At 37.1% G+C, this 16,678-nt stretch overlaps 1 protein-coding gene across 8 annotated transcripts in view; it reads right to left on the bottom strand.

Moving 5' to 3' along the window:
- CDH18 (cadherin 18) overlaps positions 1 to 16,678 on the bottom strand; it is a 908,539-nt gene that overhangs the window by 193,168 nt on the left and 698,693 nt on the right. For all 8 annotated transcript variants that reach the window (XM_043508441.1, XM_038391555.2, XM_038391556.2 and 5 more), the window contains one exon: positions 7,155 to 7,274. In XM_043508441.1, coding sequence (XP_043364376.1) covers positions 7,155 to 7,274 — 120 coding nt within the window. The remainder of the gene's footprint in view (positions 1 to 7,154; positions 7,275 to 16,678) is intronic.

Below are 16,678 nucleotides of genomic sequence, written 5' to 3'. Positions count from 1 at the left end.
GAGAAGGGAAACAGGTAGTAAGAGTAAGGGAACAGAACCTCTGCTACAGTATACGCCTCACTTCTTCCCCACCATGTGTTTAAGAGTTGGGTATAACAAATACACAGGGCAAAGCTGCCCAGGCACTGCGTCAAAAGTATAAGGATATAATAATATATCCACAGATCATAGGTAAAGGGAAGTATATGTCCACAGAAAACTGGGACAATGCCATCTTAGGATAATGGTTCTGTTTATAGAGTCAGGATGTTAGCGTCCATAGGTGCCATGTCCAGAAGCCTTGAGAAAACAACACTGAACAGGTGCTGACTGGCAATTAGCAGGTAGGCAGACATAATGCCAGTAGGCTGATAAGGATAACAGTATGCTGGATCATCCAGAACATCCACAGCAATTGCCCAGAAGGTCAAAGAGGGTTTTTATTTAAAAAAAAAAAGAAGAAGCCCCAGTGCCCAGCTCCATTTCCAAAGGAGAAGAGCAATTATCTTGGAGTGCTGGGCAGCCTGTTATCCTTTGTCTTGATCCTCTTAACTGTTTTCTGAAATAAACATTATACTGGATATGTCTGGGGTAAAAGCACTGCAGCCTCTTAGGGGGTAATGACTGTCATCCTGTGTCCTGTCTGGGACATGTGTCTGTATCCAATGCCTTTGTCAATAAAGGTCTGAAGCATGCTAGACTGTGCTACATCCTACCTCCTCTTCCTCCTCATTCCAACTTCTCCGAGAAATCTGTTATCAGGACGTAGGTCACCAATGGTGGTTGTCAACTACGCATCATTTTTCAGACAGCTTTGGAGAAGGATGCAAGACCATTTCACTGGCTTTTTTTGGACATGTTGCACACAGTTTTGTACCTTCCTCTGTTCTTTGTACACAAGATTTGCTGAGCACTTTTGTTCTGGAAATTAATGGCTAGGTATCTGTCCCCAGTTTGGGACTCCTCTCACATCCCCCTTTTTTGGAGCGCATCTTGTTCTCCTGTAGTCTTTGCATCATAGTGAACAAATAGCCCTAATCAATGAGGGTTTTAATTGTATGCAAGTCCTGTGAAAGTTTTAGTTGGGCCAAAATAGAGTTCTCAGGAAAACCAGATGCAGAGCAGCAAAAGCTACTTTATTTAATCAAAACTAGGATGTTAAATATTCCTAGCCTGTGTTTTGTAGCACTCAGCAGCATGTCAGTAAATGTATTAAGTGGCATCAACCAACTATTTTTCTTCTACTCTGTTTTTCATCTTCCCACATGTACAACTCATCTCTCTTACCACCTTTCCCTTTCTTTGAGTACCTTTGGGGAACATACTAATGATGTGCAAATGTGCTGAACACAAGAAATGGAAGTACAACAAAGACTGGTGAATACTCGCAGCTTACAATCATAGTAAGAAAGATTCACGTTTGTGTCTTAATTATTGCCATGAAATCTAAAGCGAAGGAAATAATAATACTTAGGGTATTATTAGTTGCTAGTTAAAAAATAGCACTGTTAAAATCAGGGTAAAAAATAATTCTTGAAAAGAGAAACAAAACTAAATAAAAACCTCAAGGATCAGAACAATACATTTAATAATACCTAGCAGAATTAGAAGAAAGTGACTAGACTCTTAATTTTTGTTTTGAGCTTGAATTCCTTGAGATTCTCTTTCTCCAACAGAAAAGTTGGTCCAATAAAATACAGTACCTCACCTACCTTGTCTCTCTTGTAATTCTCTTTGACGGTAAACTGAATGCTTTGACATTGGTGTAAACAGGAAGTAAAATATCCATGGGAGCTATTTCCAAGGATACCTCAAAGAAAAAAAAATAAAACCTGCTCATGGAATATAGTTTTTAAATCTCCTGGAGAAAATGTGAAATGGTCATCCACAACGGAAACAGTAAGTTTTAGCTTAAGTGGAGCTGCATGCTCTGTTAGTAACATATAACACTGATAGAGAAGACCTTGACTGACATGGTCATTCTCCAGTATGACTTCTTTTTGATACCACAAAGCAGAAATCAGTCAAATATAATAAAACATTTGGATTCTGTAGTGGAGGATATAAATAAATGGTCTGAGCGATAACTGTAAGCAAGACTTTCAAGACTCTCTATACTTGCTTGCATAATATAAATAGAATTTATCTTCTGCAAAATTCCATTTTTTGTGTAACAATTCTTGCAGAGTTCTTAAGGTTTGACTGTTGAGCTACAAAGGTTTAGGGCCCTTTGTCATGTCAAGACTGTAGTACAACATAATAAGCCAGATCAAGAATTTACTCTGAGTCCATTTCATTGGGCAGCACTCAGCTGTGCAGTCTCAGCAGCTGACCGAGCAGGGAGTTGTAAATGATTCAAAGTTCCATCCCTGCTCCAATGTGGAAGTAATTTAAGCTACTTATATGGCCCCATTGCCTTAGTATCTGAGCACCTCATCTTTTTTAACATATTTATCCTCACAACACCCCTGTGAGCAGGAGAGTACTATTATCCCCATTTTACAGATGGGGAACTGAAGAACAGAAAGAGGTAACTTGTTCAAGGTCACAGAAGGAAGTTGATGCAGAAGAAAGAATTAGATTCAGATCTGCTAAATTCTGTGCTATTGTCAACCATCCTCCATACCAACAGCTAATTATGAGTCCTACCAAGCAGGCTTGGCTTTGGCTTTAGCTTTAGCTTAGGTCAGTAAGGAATGTACTTTTGCCAAATTTATATAAGACATTGAAACTGAAATGTTCACACAAGAGAGTTTCACCATTGTAATTAAATCAATTTCTAAACGGAAACCAAACAGGCAGTCTCTACGCAAAAGAATAGATGGATACAAATCAGACATGAATAATTGTAACATTCAAAAACAAGTAGGACAGCATTTTAATCTCCCTGGACACTCAATAGCAGACTTAAAAGTGGCAAAAAAACCTTCAAAAACAGACTTCAAAGAGAAACTGCAGAACAGGAATTAATTTGCAAACTGTACAACATCAAATTTGGCCTGAATAAAGACTGGAAGTGGATGGGTCACTACAAAAAGTAATTTTCCCTCTGCTGTTACTCACGCCTTCTTGTCAACTGTTGGAAATGGGTGACGTCCTCCTTGATTGCATTGGCATCGTTAACACTACAAAAATAATTTTTCTCTTTCTTGATATTCACCCCTTCTTGTCAACTGTTGAGAATTTGGCCACTTCCACCTTAAATGAATTGGCCTCATTAGCACTGACCCCCCACTTGGTAAGGCAACTCCCATATTTTCATGGGCTGTAATATATATACTGCTTACTGTAGTTTTCACTCCATGCGTCTGATGAAGTGAGTTTTCACTCCATGCGTCTGATGAAGTTAGCCCACAAAAGCTTATGCCCAAATAAGTTTGCTAGTTTCTAAGGTGCCACAAGGACTCCTCATTGTTTTTGCTGATACAGACTGACATGGCTACCACTCTGAAACCTAAACAGATCTGGTTACGTTGGTGCAAATTTCTCTCTAGTCAAGGCTTCAAACTGTAAGCTTTTTGGAGTGTTGGCTGTGTTTTTATGACCTGTGTGTGTACGGAACTGAACACTATGGGGCCCTGATCAGGATCCCTAAGTTACACTGATACTAACAATTAATAATAAATCAAAAATATAGTGCTCTGCCCTTCCTGTAGTGTTTTGTGCTCTGTGGCTGAACTCTGCATCGAAACAAAGGGACACTGTACCCCCTCCCTCAAAAGTCACAATCCTGCCCAATGTGATCAAAAACATCAAACACACAAAGAACAAAATCATACCACCTAAAACTACAAAGACTCAAGTACTCACCTCATTTCAGCTCACTTAAAAATTCAGAGCTAATGGTAATGGAGGCACATTAATCATTTTATATAGATATACTTTCTCTAAAATAGGAATACAACGTGCCTGTACCATTAGTGCTGCATTTTTAAGTGAGCTGAAATGGGGTGAGCACTTAAGTCTTTGTAGCATATTGCTATATACATATGTGCGTATAGCAATACCATGATTATAAATTATTAATGTTAATAGTTTCATCACATATTACTGTTATGCAGCATGATTTAACATGTCAAAAATAAAAAAGATACACAAATTGTATAAGTCCTACCGTATTCAGTTGGCTTATGAGCTAGTATCAAGTGCTGTTTGTTCCTCCCCGCCTCCCCTCCATGTGAATTATAAATACATTTTTGCAAAATCATTTTTTAAAGATTTTGATACCACAAAATCTAAGTGCTGTCTGTAAATTATGGGTAAGTATATTGTTCTAGACAAAATAGAAGTGACAATATGTTATAAATCACTGAGATAGCCAGTTTGGCACACATGGCACATCCTTATGCTTGGAACTACCTGCACATCCCTTCTTTGTACTGGCACATTTTAAATCATTATTATTGTACTCTCAGTAAAAGAACCAGTCCAGAGATGTTGTAAATTAGTGCTTTCTTATGAGGAATGCTTGAAGCCATTGCAATCTCAGAACTTCAGAATTAAGATTTTACAAAGACTGTCAAACAGTTCATATTCTCCTGTTATATCTCTGACTATCCTACATCTAGATTAAACACACCTTAAAGCCACACACTACATCTTTTTCTTCATTTTCCAGTATCTTAATTTTCCCCTTGAATCATACCAAACTCAGTATACTGATGTTATCGGAACATAACATAACAACATAGTTATTCACCTTCCAAGTGAAATACCTTTCTCCAATTTTCCCTGCCCACATCAACCATCTCTATCAATGTCTCACTTTTCACCTTCCTTATAAAGAATAAAACCTATCTTTCTCCCATCCCATATTTCCAATATAGTCAAGAAGTCATAATATTGTCACATCTTATCATCTACATAAATCTTGAAACCACTTAAATTTATTAGGCCAATCCTCATGAAGGCTTCAGAAATTAATGTTAAATCTATCCACTTTCTGAGTACAAAGACCACTACAACTGCCTTATTCTCTTCCCTGATGTGGGCCTGACTTTCAAACATCCACACACAACCAAATCTGCACTATGAGCCATCCATTGGCTAAGTAATGGCTCCAGTTTACAGAATATCTCATTGTCCAGAATGAATTAGATCGAACATTGCCTTAGAATGACAAAATAAAGTAGAAATATAGATGGCAACTATGGGAACTATAGTTGTCACTGCTGTGATCTGATATCATGTGGATGGTGAATAGTGTGGTGTGGTACAAAGATTGAGAAAATTTGCGTAAACTTAACTCTGAATTTCCTATTTTCTTCTTAAGCTTTTTAAAATGCAATTTAGTTTAAAATTATCTTACTCTAAAAGACCTACATTAATACAATTCTAAAAAAAATCAACTATCAAACACATCATAATGCTTGGCCAATCAAATACAGATATTCTATCACCTTTAAAACACACTCAATTCTTTCTAAAGGATCTGATATATCTATGCGGCATGCATCCACACGTACACACACACACACCTTTATCTAGTTGTCTGAATTACATATTGGAAAGATTTTGTTCTCAACACTCTAAATCAGAAGATGACCCCTCCCTACTGGAAGCTCCATGAGCAACTTGAAGTGTAAAATATTACAAGCCTCATTAATGTATTTCTTGGTACCCTGGATCAGTTTTGCTGGATATAAGTTAGCAAACTGTTGTTATTGTTTTATCAAATTCATCAAGAAATGATGTAGGGAGGAAATTCTTCCTCCCATTCTGGAATCCTTATGCTGCTTTATACTGTGGCAGCAAAATGGGTTGTGAAAATCCTGTATCCAGCCACCATAGGAATGGAGTAGAGGCCATCTCTGCAAATCCCAGATTATGGAATATGTGTGGGGCACCACAATAGTGGATTCTGGGTGGCATTGCTGCCGATAGGCAACATGGTTTAGAGTCCTCAAATATAGGGCTGCCTAAATTGCACCCAGGGCTGTTTCAGCCCACATAGTTGCCTGAAATCTCAGGGCAAGAAAAGATGATATAACAGCACCTTGTATATGGTGTATATATGAAAAGATGATATAACCAGCACCTGGCTGGGAGGTTTGTACTACACCTCTTAAAGACATAGCACAAAATATTGTTTTTCGACCTGAGTCTACAGGCTTCTTGTCTTGAGACATGTCAGGGAAAATTAGAACCCATTGTTCCTGATAAAAAATGTTTTGTTTTATAATCACCAAGGGCCAGATTCAGATACTCTTACCTCACATAGTAAATTTACTCCTCCAGCAGTTGTGCATAGGGAGATCAGCACACACACACACATACACACACACACGTAACAAGTTTTTCATGTCATACAATTTCAAAATCATTATTTGTTTCTGTCATAAATAGTAGTTGTGATCTCTTTGCTCCATAGCAAAATTTTGCTGGCTTACAAGGATTTGTTTTTGAAGAGAGGGAAAAGGAAAAACAACAATTATTAAATTAATCTGAAGTGAATATTGTATTAAATTAAACAGCTTTTTGTTATTAAAGATACAAAATCATGTTAAACAAAATAAAATGTCTGTCATCAAACAATAAATAGGTTAATGGGGTTCAGGAAATTCAAGCAATATTAAACACCCCACTTGGTAGACATTTCTTACTCTTTCTAATAAGCTATTTGGATTTCTTATTCTTGTTTTATGCTTTTATGTATCTTGGGGGGTGGGGAGGGGAGCATAAATGATGCACAGAGCTTAAATCTGATCATTCCAGCTCATTCTCCTCCTTGAGTCATATAGAACACATTTTCAGTGTAATGACAATATTGCAGTTTTAGAAGTACAAACATAATATTTGTTTCTTATGGTATGTGTGTTGAAGCTCACATTCACTAATCCTGCTAAGCCTGTCCTACAGGCAAGACAAAGAATTTAAAAAAATAATTTAGTAGGCACAGTTGAGTGGTTTGCTGAGCCTAAACCTGAAAGTACAAAAAAAGTGATATTCCACTTTGGCTGAATGGTTTATATCACAACTCCTTGAAGAATTAATTCTATACACAGACATTTCATTTGAATTTATAGTACAAAATTGCAATTCTCATAGCTCAAAGGGTGTTCAAGTCAATGGTAGAATTTAATAGGAGAAAAACAATTCTTTTATATGTTGTGTTACAATATACCAGAATGCAATCTATCAGGTGAATCGAACTATAAGAAATATAAAGTGCCCACCTGTTTTAGGGTCAACAGAGAAGTATGGCTGTCCCTGAAGAATACTGTATACCACCCGGGCACTGTTCCCATAGGTAGGGTCATCTGCATCTGTAGCTGTCACCTGTAGAACAGAGGTACCTGTACATCCAGGAAAACAAGGTTTAGATTATAAAAGTTCTAGATTTCCTGTCAAACAATTATTTTTAAATGCACTTCCAAAATTTCCTTCCCCCCGCCCCCCAAGAAATCCCTTCTTTCTAGCTAAAGAAGAAATCAAATTGCAGAATTGCTTCTCCTTTTCCCATCCTTCCATATTTTTAAGGTGTTATCACCTTAATATCCAATTGCAAAAAAATTATGGGTGTTAAGATCTGGGGTTTTGTTTTGGCTCATTATGTAAAGATAGCACCAATTTCAAAATTCATATCCAGATCAAGATTTTGAACCACCAAAGTTATACATGTTGGGATAAGGCCACCATTTACTGCAGATACTAATCTTGAAAGATATATTCCATTTTAAATCACACCAATGGAGCTCCATAAATCAATGAATGGTGTAAAATAATTAAAGTATAGAAATCAGAAGATTCCAAAAGAACAAAAACTTAAACCTAAAACTGCTTTTTACAAGACTACCAATGGAATTTCAGAGACAGAATTCCAGCATTAACAGAAACATCTGCAAGCAGCCTTCTTGCTGTGGTTAACAGATTTTTTAACAAATTATCAGTTGCAACTCCTACTATGTCATAAAGTGGAATAGGGTTATAAACTGCACTCTAGAAAGATTAAACTGTGTGAATTGCTGTGTAGATAAAGTGAAGCAGAGAAGTTTGTGATGGCTCCAGTTGCAATAAAGAAACTTCGAAATTTACTGTAATTTCTCCAGTAAATACTTGATTATGAATCTTTTTTGCTATCTCATTTGGACACTATTTTCAAGAAATCAGTTAGTGGAAGCAGGGTGAAGTTATGGAGGTTAATTCTCTGTCCCACTACTCCATGTAGCCTCATACTTCCTATTTCCACACATAGAGTTGGCCAATATCAATGAGGAGATATATAAGAAATGTAATATTGGAATAGACCATTAGCCCATTTCTAGTGTTATCATAAAGCTGGCAGTGATATTTGAAGCCTATGGCTCTGATCTTGCAGATACTTATGCACCATGAATTGAACTGTTTGAGGTCAATGGGACTCAGAGTCATAGTCAAGTAAGCATGTGAGTCTTTGCAGGATCAGGACCTGTAAATGCTTAGGAAGCATCCATGTTATAAGTGCAATGTTATATCCTGGACATAAAAGTTCCTTTCTACTTCCAAGCTGGAGATTAGCATATACCTTATAAGGTTGAGAATTGTTATCCAATGAAGTTGTTAATTCTACTCACATAGATAACTTGAATACATGGGAAAGAGTGAAATTTGAGAATAGCTTGTTTAATTTGAAAAGTTAAATATAGCTCAATTAGCCAATAATGACCTGACCATTTATTTTTATCCAAGTTTTAATAACCTATATAGAAATGTAACAGATACACTGGCATGCAATTATTTTAGGTTCAAGATGACTGAATTATTTTTGAAGTACAATAAGCTGAAAAGAGAAATAAAATGTTGTTTCCTTAAACTGTTATTGAAATCCATATGGCCATTTTTAACTGTGATGCCCATACTTAATGTTCATGTACAAGTTTCAGCAAATCATGACAGATAACTTCAACTAACAGCAAATGCCCCCTCCTCTGTTTTACAACTTGCCTAACTACCTGAAGAATGAACTTCCACCCTCTTCAGCAATAATATAAACATCAACATGAAAAAGCCATATCTTCTCTGTACCCTAGTATAGTCTAAAATCTCTGCTGATTACAGACTTTCCATATTAATTTACTTATACTTTTTATTAATGAATTTATTATTTTATCTTGACGTATAATTTTATTTTATTTGGGCCACCATCAATGCCAGGACATAGGAACAAAGTGATTTTATTCATTACAATGTATATACTAACCAAAACCACCTACCCATGTAGGCAAGTTCTATAGATATTTAAAATATGGTAAAAACTGCAATCTCTTCCTACCCTCAAAACGGTAATTACCAGCAGGTGCCTTCCCTGTCAAAACATATTAGCCCCATACAAACACCTTCCCCAAAGCTTGGAAAGCATATGAGCTTTGAAGAAGTCTCTACATGTCAATGAATATGGGCTTTTTCAGAAGGCATAGGAGGAGTAAGGTCCAAAGCTGATGTTATTTCACTGTAAACACCTTTCTAACAGTCCCTCTCTCTTTTAAATAGAGGAGTTTACAGGTTGAGTGCCTCTGCTGATCACTGCTATGAGGATCTAAAACAGGGAGTGAGAATGGAGGTCTCATGTAAGCACATTCCAGGACATTTAAGAGTTTACAGAGTACAGCTAACATCTTAAACTACACTTTTGAGATAGTCCAGTAGTTCAGTACCTTTTTTCCTAGAAGTAGGAAGGCATCTGGAGGACTGGAAGTTTGATCCTGTGAGATGCTAAACTCTTTCCCAATGCAGCAAAACACTTAAGTATGTGCTTAACTTTACAGACATGAATAGTCCCAGTGACTCTGTGTGTGGAAGTTGGAGACCTGGGAATAGGTGGGGATGTAGAGTAAAGAATAGTAAGTGGCCAGTATGGCTCCATCAAGAGCTCTTTAATGACCTGAAAATCAAAAAGGTATCCTACAAAACATAGAACCATGGATAAATTTCTAAAGATGAGTGCAAAAGAATAGTGCATACATGCAGGGACACAATCAGAAAGGCTAAGGCACACAAATTGCACCTGGCAAGGAACATGAAAGACAATAGGAAAAAGTTCTATAAAAACATTAGGAGCAACCAAATGAGGAAGGAAACTGTAGGCCCACTACCAAGGAGGAAAGGAGAGAGGATAATGGACAGCACCAAGAAGGCTGAGGTGTTTAAACCCATTTTGCTTCAGTCCTCACTAAAAAGATAAATAGCGAACAGATACTTAACACAATATTAATAACAAAGAAGAAAGAGAACAAGTAAGAACAGGGAAAGAACAGGTTACGATGTAGTTAGATAAGTTAGTTGTATTCAAGTCAGCAAAGCCTGATACAATTCACTCTAGGGTGCTTAAGAAACTAGTAAAAACAACCTCAGAACAATTAGTAATTATCTTTGAAAACTCATGGAGGATCACTGATGTCCCAGAGGACTGGAGTAGGGCAAACATAGCACCTATCATTTAAGAAAGGAACCATGAGGACCTTGGGAATTACAGACCACTCAGCCAAAGTTCAATACCTGGAAAGATACTGGAACAAATTATTAAACAACCATTATGTAAACACATTAAAGATAAAATGCTCATGAGTAATTGCCCACACAGATTTGCCAAGACGAAATCATGCCAAACCTACATTGTTTCCTCATTTGACAGAATTATTGGCATAGTGGATGGGAAGGGATGGGCTGAGATGGGATATATTTTCATTTTAGTAAGGCTTTTGAAATAGTCCCCCATGATATTCTCACAAGCAAACTACGGAAATCTGTTTTAGATGAAATTACTAGAAGGTAGGTGCAAAACTGGTTGAAGGACTTATTCAAAGAATAGTAATCAATGGTTTGCTATCCAACTGGGGGACATATCTAGTGGGATACATCAGGAATCTGTCCAGGATCTGGTACTATTTAATGTTTTCACTAATGACTTAGATGATTGAGCAGAGAGTATGCTTATGAAATTTGGAAATGACACTAACCTAGGAGAGGCTAAAAGAACTCTGGAGGACAGGATTCAAATTCAAAACAACTTTGGAAAAAATGGAGAATTTGTCTGAAATCAACAAGACTAAATTCAATAAAGACAAGGGAAAAATACTACACTTAAGAAGGAAAAAAATCAAATGTACAATTACAAAATGAGGAAGAACTGGCTAAGTGGTAGCACTGATGGAAAGGATCTGGAGGTTATAGTGGATCACAAACTGAATCTGAGTCAACAACATAATGCAGTTGTGGAAAAAGGCTAATATGATTCAGGGGTGTTTTAACAGGAGGGTCACGTGTAAGACATAGGAAGTTAAAAAACTGAGAATGTTTAGTCTTGAGACTAAGAAGACTAAAGAGGTACCTGGTAACAGTCTTCAAATATGATAAGGGTTGCTATAAAGAGGGCTGTGATCAATTGTTCTCCATGTCTGCTGAAGGTTGGACAAGTAGTAATAGGCTTAATCTGCATCAAGGGAGATTTATGTTAGATATTAGGGAAAAATTCTAACTATAAGGTTAGTTAAGCACTGGAATAGATTTCCAAGGGACATTATGGATTCCCTATCCTTGGAGGTTTTAAAGAAAAATAGTTAGATAAACAACTGTCAGAAATAGTGTAGCTATACTTTGTCCTGCCTCAGTGCTGGAGGTGGACTAGATGACCTCTTAAGATACATTTCAGCCCTCCATTTCTACGATTATTTTAGTTAACTTAAAATGGCTTTTTTGTATCTAAGAAAAACAACAAAACTGAGAAAAAATTAACAAATGAAAAAAGTTCTTTCATTTTCAGTTAACATTAAAATTGGTGAAGCATGACCTATTAAGCATTGCAAGGTTGAGACCAAGCACGAAACATGTCGGCCCCCAAAAGCCCTTTTTTTGGAAATTAATACATTGATAAAAGATTCATAGATTGAAGTGTTATCATGATTCTTTACCAAGAAGACACCAGAGTTTAAAATAATCGGGGCATTTTTATTATTTATTCATAAAGAGCAATAAATATGCATTCATGCTTAATTATTTATTTATGGTTTCATTTTTATTTGCTGTTAAAAAGGAACAAAAATGAAAAATAAAGACTTTCTAGAATGCATACTCAGGACCTTTTATCAAATCGCACCGTTGGAATCCATGTGTTATGGCTTTGCTGCAGAAATTACTGTTTTCTTGTGCAGAATGAAATTCAAGTTGTATCTTGTTCGTTGTTGCTGTTTTACAATCCTTGAGAATTCATTTGAGAATTCAGCCCAGAGCAGTTCATGCAGGCAGGCAAGTACTCCCAGCCTTCAGAAATCTTCACCTTATTTTCACTTCTTAAAGTTTTTGTTCAACATTGATCTATCTGAGATTTTAACAGTGCAGCAAATCACAGCAAGTTATACATACAGATTTGCATTCTCAGCAGAAATTTACTTTTTATTAAACTTCCTCATTAAATGTTAAAGGTTTGTCTGCAGAGACACAGACTGACGTTATCCTCTTCAGCTTTTCTTCTCTAGATAACCTTACAACATTCTGATTGCAAAAAAAAAGAAAAGAAAAACAAAGAGACTAATATATGGCTACAGTTCTGATTTCCCAAATCAATTCAGCCTTAGTTTTGATAACACAGGAAAAAGTAAAACTTTTTTTTTTGGGGGGGGGAGGTGATTCTGAAAGTACACAGCCATATTTTACAGTTACAAACAAAATATCAACTAAGTAGAAGTAGTACCCAATATGTAGTTCTAAAAGTGCCAAGGGGAATAGTTTGGAATGGTAATGTACACTGAACAACCAACTAATCCAAGTTTGGGAAAAAAAACACCATTTTTTAAAAAAAATATTTGCAATGTCAAAAATGCTTTCACAGCAAAATTTTCAGTTTTCCTTGATATAGACTTATGCTGTAGTTTAGTGAATAAAGGCCTTCAGGGAAATTAGATATTTATTTTTTTACTTGGTTTCTTTTCAAGAACATAAAAAATGGCCAGAGGGGGTCAGACCAATAGTCCAGCTAGCCCAATATTTTGTCTTCCGACACTGGCCAATGCCAGGTGCTTCAGAGGGAATGAGCAGAACAGGTAATCATCAAGTGATCCATCCCCTGTTGCCCATTCCCAGATTCTGGCAAACAGAGGCTAGGGTCACTTCAGAACATGGTACTGCATTCCTGCCCATCCTGGCTAATAGCCATTGATGGACCTATCCTCCACTAAGTTACCTAGGTTTTTTTTAACCCTGTTATAATCTTGGCCTTCATAACTTCCTCCGGTAAAGAGTTCCACAGGTTGACTGTGCACTGTGTGAAGAATTTTTCCTTTTGTTTGTTTTATACCGGCTGCCTATTCATTTCATTGGGTGACCCCTAGTTCTTGTGTTCTGAGAAGGAGTAAATAACATTTCCTTGTTTACTTTCTCCGGACCAGGCATGATTTTATAGACCTCTATCATATCCCCTCTTAGTCATCTCTTTTCCAAGCTGAGCACTCCCAGTCTTATTAATCACTCCTCATATGGAAGCCGTTTCATACCCTAATCATTTTTGTTGCCCTTTTGAGAGCCTTTTCCAATTCCAATATATCTTTTTGAGGATAGGATGATCAGTATTCAAGGTGTGGGTGTACCATGGATTTATATAGAGGCTATATGATATTTTCCATCTTATTATCTATCCCTTTCCTAATCATTCCCAATATTCTGTTTGCCTTTTTAACTGATGCTGCACATTGAGGTGTATGTTATCAGAGAACTATCCACAATGACTCCAATATCTCTTTCTTGAGTGTTAACAGCTAATTTATACCCCATCATTTTATATATATAGTTGGAGTTATGTTTTCCAATGTGCATTACTTTGCATTTATCAACATTTAATTTCATCTGACATTTTGTTGCCCGGTCACCCAGTTTGGTGAGATCCTTTGATAGCTCTTTGCAGTCTTGGGACTTAACTATCATAAATAGTTTTGAATTATCTGCAAATTTTGCCACTTCACTGTTTACCCCTTTTTCCAGATCATTTATGAATATGTTAAATAGGACTGGCCCTAGAACAGACTCCTGGGGGACACCACTATTTACCTCTCTTCATTCTGAAAACTGACCATTTATTTCTACCCTTTGTTTCCTATCTTTTAACCAGTTACTGATGCAGGAGAGCACCTTCCCTCTTATCCTATGACAACTTACTTTGCTTAAGAGCCTTTGGTGAGGGACCTTGTCAAAGGCTTTCTAAATATCTAAGTACACTATATCCACTGGATCACTCTTATCCATATGCTTGTTGACCCCCTCAAAAAATTCTAGTAGATTGATGAGGCATGATTTCCCTTTACAAAAACATGTTGACTCTTCCCCAACAAAAAGTGTTCATCTATATGTCTTATAGTTCTTTTCTTTACCATAGTTTCAACCAATTTGCCTGGTACTGAAGTTAGGCTTACCGGTCTGTAATTGTCAGGATTGCTACCGGATCGTTTTTTTTTAAATGACATCACATTAGCTATCCTCCAGTCATCTGGTACAGAAACTGATTTAAATGATAGGTTTCATACCACAGTTAGTAGTTCTGCAGTTTCACATTTGAGTTCCTTCAGAACTCTTGGGTGAATACCATCTGGTTCTGGTGACTTATTACTGTTCAATTTATCAATTTGTTCCAAAACCTCCTCTAATGACAACTCAATCTGGGATCGTTCCTCATATTTGTCATCAAAAAAGAATGGCTCAGGTTTGGGAAAGAATTCATTTAGTTTCTCCGCAATGGCCTTATTGTCCTTACGTGCTCCTTCAGTACCTCGATTACACAGTGGCCCCAGTACTTGTTTGGCAGGCTTCCTGCTTCTGATGTACTTAAAAATGTGCTGGTACCTTTTGAGTCTTTGCTAGCTGTTCTTTAAATTCTTTTTTTGCCTTCCTAATTATATTCTTACACTGCACTTGCCAGAGTTTATATTCCTTTATATTTTCCTCAATAGAATTTAACTTTTATTGTTTAAAGGATGCCTTTTCGCCTCTAACTGCTTTTTTTACTTTGTTGTTTAGCTATGGTGGCACTTTTATGGTCCTCTTATTATGTTTATTTTAATTTGGGGTATACATTTAAATTGAGCTTCTATTATGGTGTCTTTAAAAGTCTCCATGCAGCTTGTAAAGATTTTACTTTTGGCACTGTACCTTTTCATTTCTGTTTAACAAACTTCCACATTTTGTGTGTAGTTCCCCTTTCTGAAATTAAATGCTACCATGATGGGCTGCTGTGGTATTTTCCCCACCACAGGGATGTTAAATGGTATTATATTATGGTCACTATGACCAAGCAGCTCAGCTATATTCATCTCTTGGACCAGATCCTGAGCTCCACTTAGGACTAAATCAAGAATTGCATCTCCTCTTGTGGGTTCCAGGGCTAGCTGCTCCAAAAAGCAGAATTTAAGGGTCAAAAAACTTTATCTCTTTATCCCATCCTGAGGTGACATGTACCCAGTCAATAAGGGGATAGTTGAAATCCCCCATTATTATTACTGAGTTTTTGGTTCATGTAAGATTTTTACTTCATTTGACTCTATGCTTTGTTTCACATATCGTGCCACTCTACCACAAGTATGACCTATTCTGTCCTTCTTATATATCTTGTACCCTGGTATTAGTTTATCCTATTGATTATCCTCATTCCACCGAGTTTCTATGATGCCTATTATATCAATATTTAATATGAGGCACTCAAGTTTACCCATCTTACTATTTAAACTTCTAGCATTTGTACAGAAGCACTTGCAATTTTTTACTTTTTCGTTGTCTGCCTTTATGTGATGTAATTGGAATGGGATTCTTTTTCATCTGACTGTTTCTCTTCAGATCCTACCTGCATTTTATCATCTTCCATCCTCTCCTCCTTACTTGGATATGATGTCATGGTATCCTGTCACAGTAAGGATACCTCTCAATTAATCTAAATTAATAGATCATCCCCTAAGATACGTCTCTGTCTGAAGTACATGTTCCTCCACACCTGTCCGCCTTCCCTGAGCCCTTAGTTTAAAAACGGCTCTACAACCTTTTTAATTGTACACGCCAGCAATTCATTTTTGGTTTAGGTGGAGCCCATCCTTCCTGCATAGGTTCCCCCTTTCCCAAAAGGTTCCCCAGTTCCTAATAAACTTAACACCTCCTCCCTACACTATCACATCATCCACACATTGAGACCCTGCAGTTCTGCCTGTCTGATGCTGCATGTGGATCTGGAAGCATTTCAGAGGTTACCATAGAGGACCTGGACTTCAATCTCTTACCTAGCAGCCTAAATTTGGCTTCCAGGACCTCTCTCCTGTCCTTCCCTATGTCACTGGTACCTACATGTACCACAACAACTGGCTCCTCCCCAGCACTACACAAAAGTCAATTTAGATGTCTCGAGAGATCAGTAACATTCACACAGGGCAGGCAAGTCACCATGTGGTTCTCCTGATCATCGCAAACCCATGCAAATATCTATATTTCTAATGATCAAATCCCCCAAGACTATTACCTGTCTCTTTCTAATAACTAGAGTTCCCTCCCCCAGAGAAGTATCCTTAGTGTGACAGGATATCATGACATAATCTGGAAAGAGGATCCCAAATATGGGATCATTTCATTGCTTCAGTTTGATGTTCTCTTTCCCTGAGACTTTCATCCTCCTCAATAGTACAAAGGTTGTCAGACTGGGAGAGGGACCATTCTACTGCGTCCCAGAAAGTCTCATCTATGTACCTCTCTGTTTCCCTTA

This window comes from Dermochelys coriacea, chromosome 2 (assembly GCF_009764565.3).
Source record: "Dermochelys coriacea isolate rDerCor1 chromosome 2, rDerCor1.pri.v4, whole genome shotgun sequence".
Taxonomy (NCBI): domain Eukaryota; kingdom Metazoa; phylum Chordata; order Testudines; family Dermochelyidae; genus Dermochelys; species Dermochelys coriacea.
Note: the sequence above shows the minus strand (reverse complement) of the source record. Positions and strands in the feature narration are given on the sequence as shown.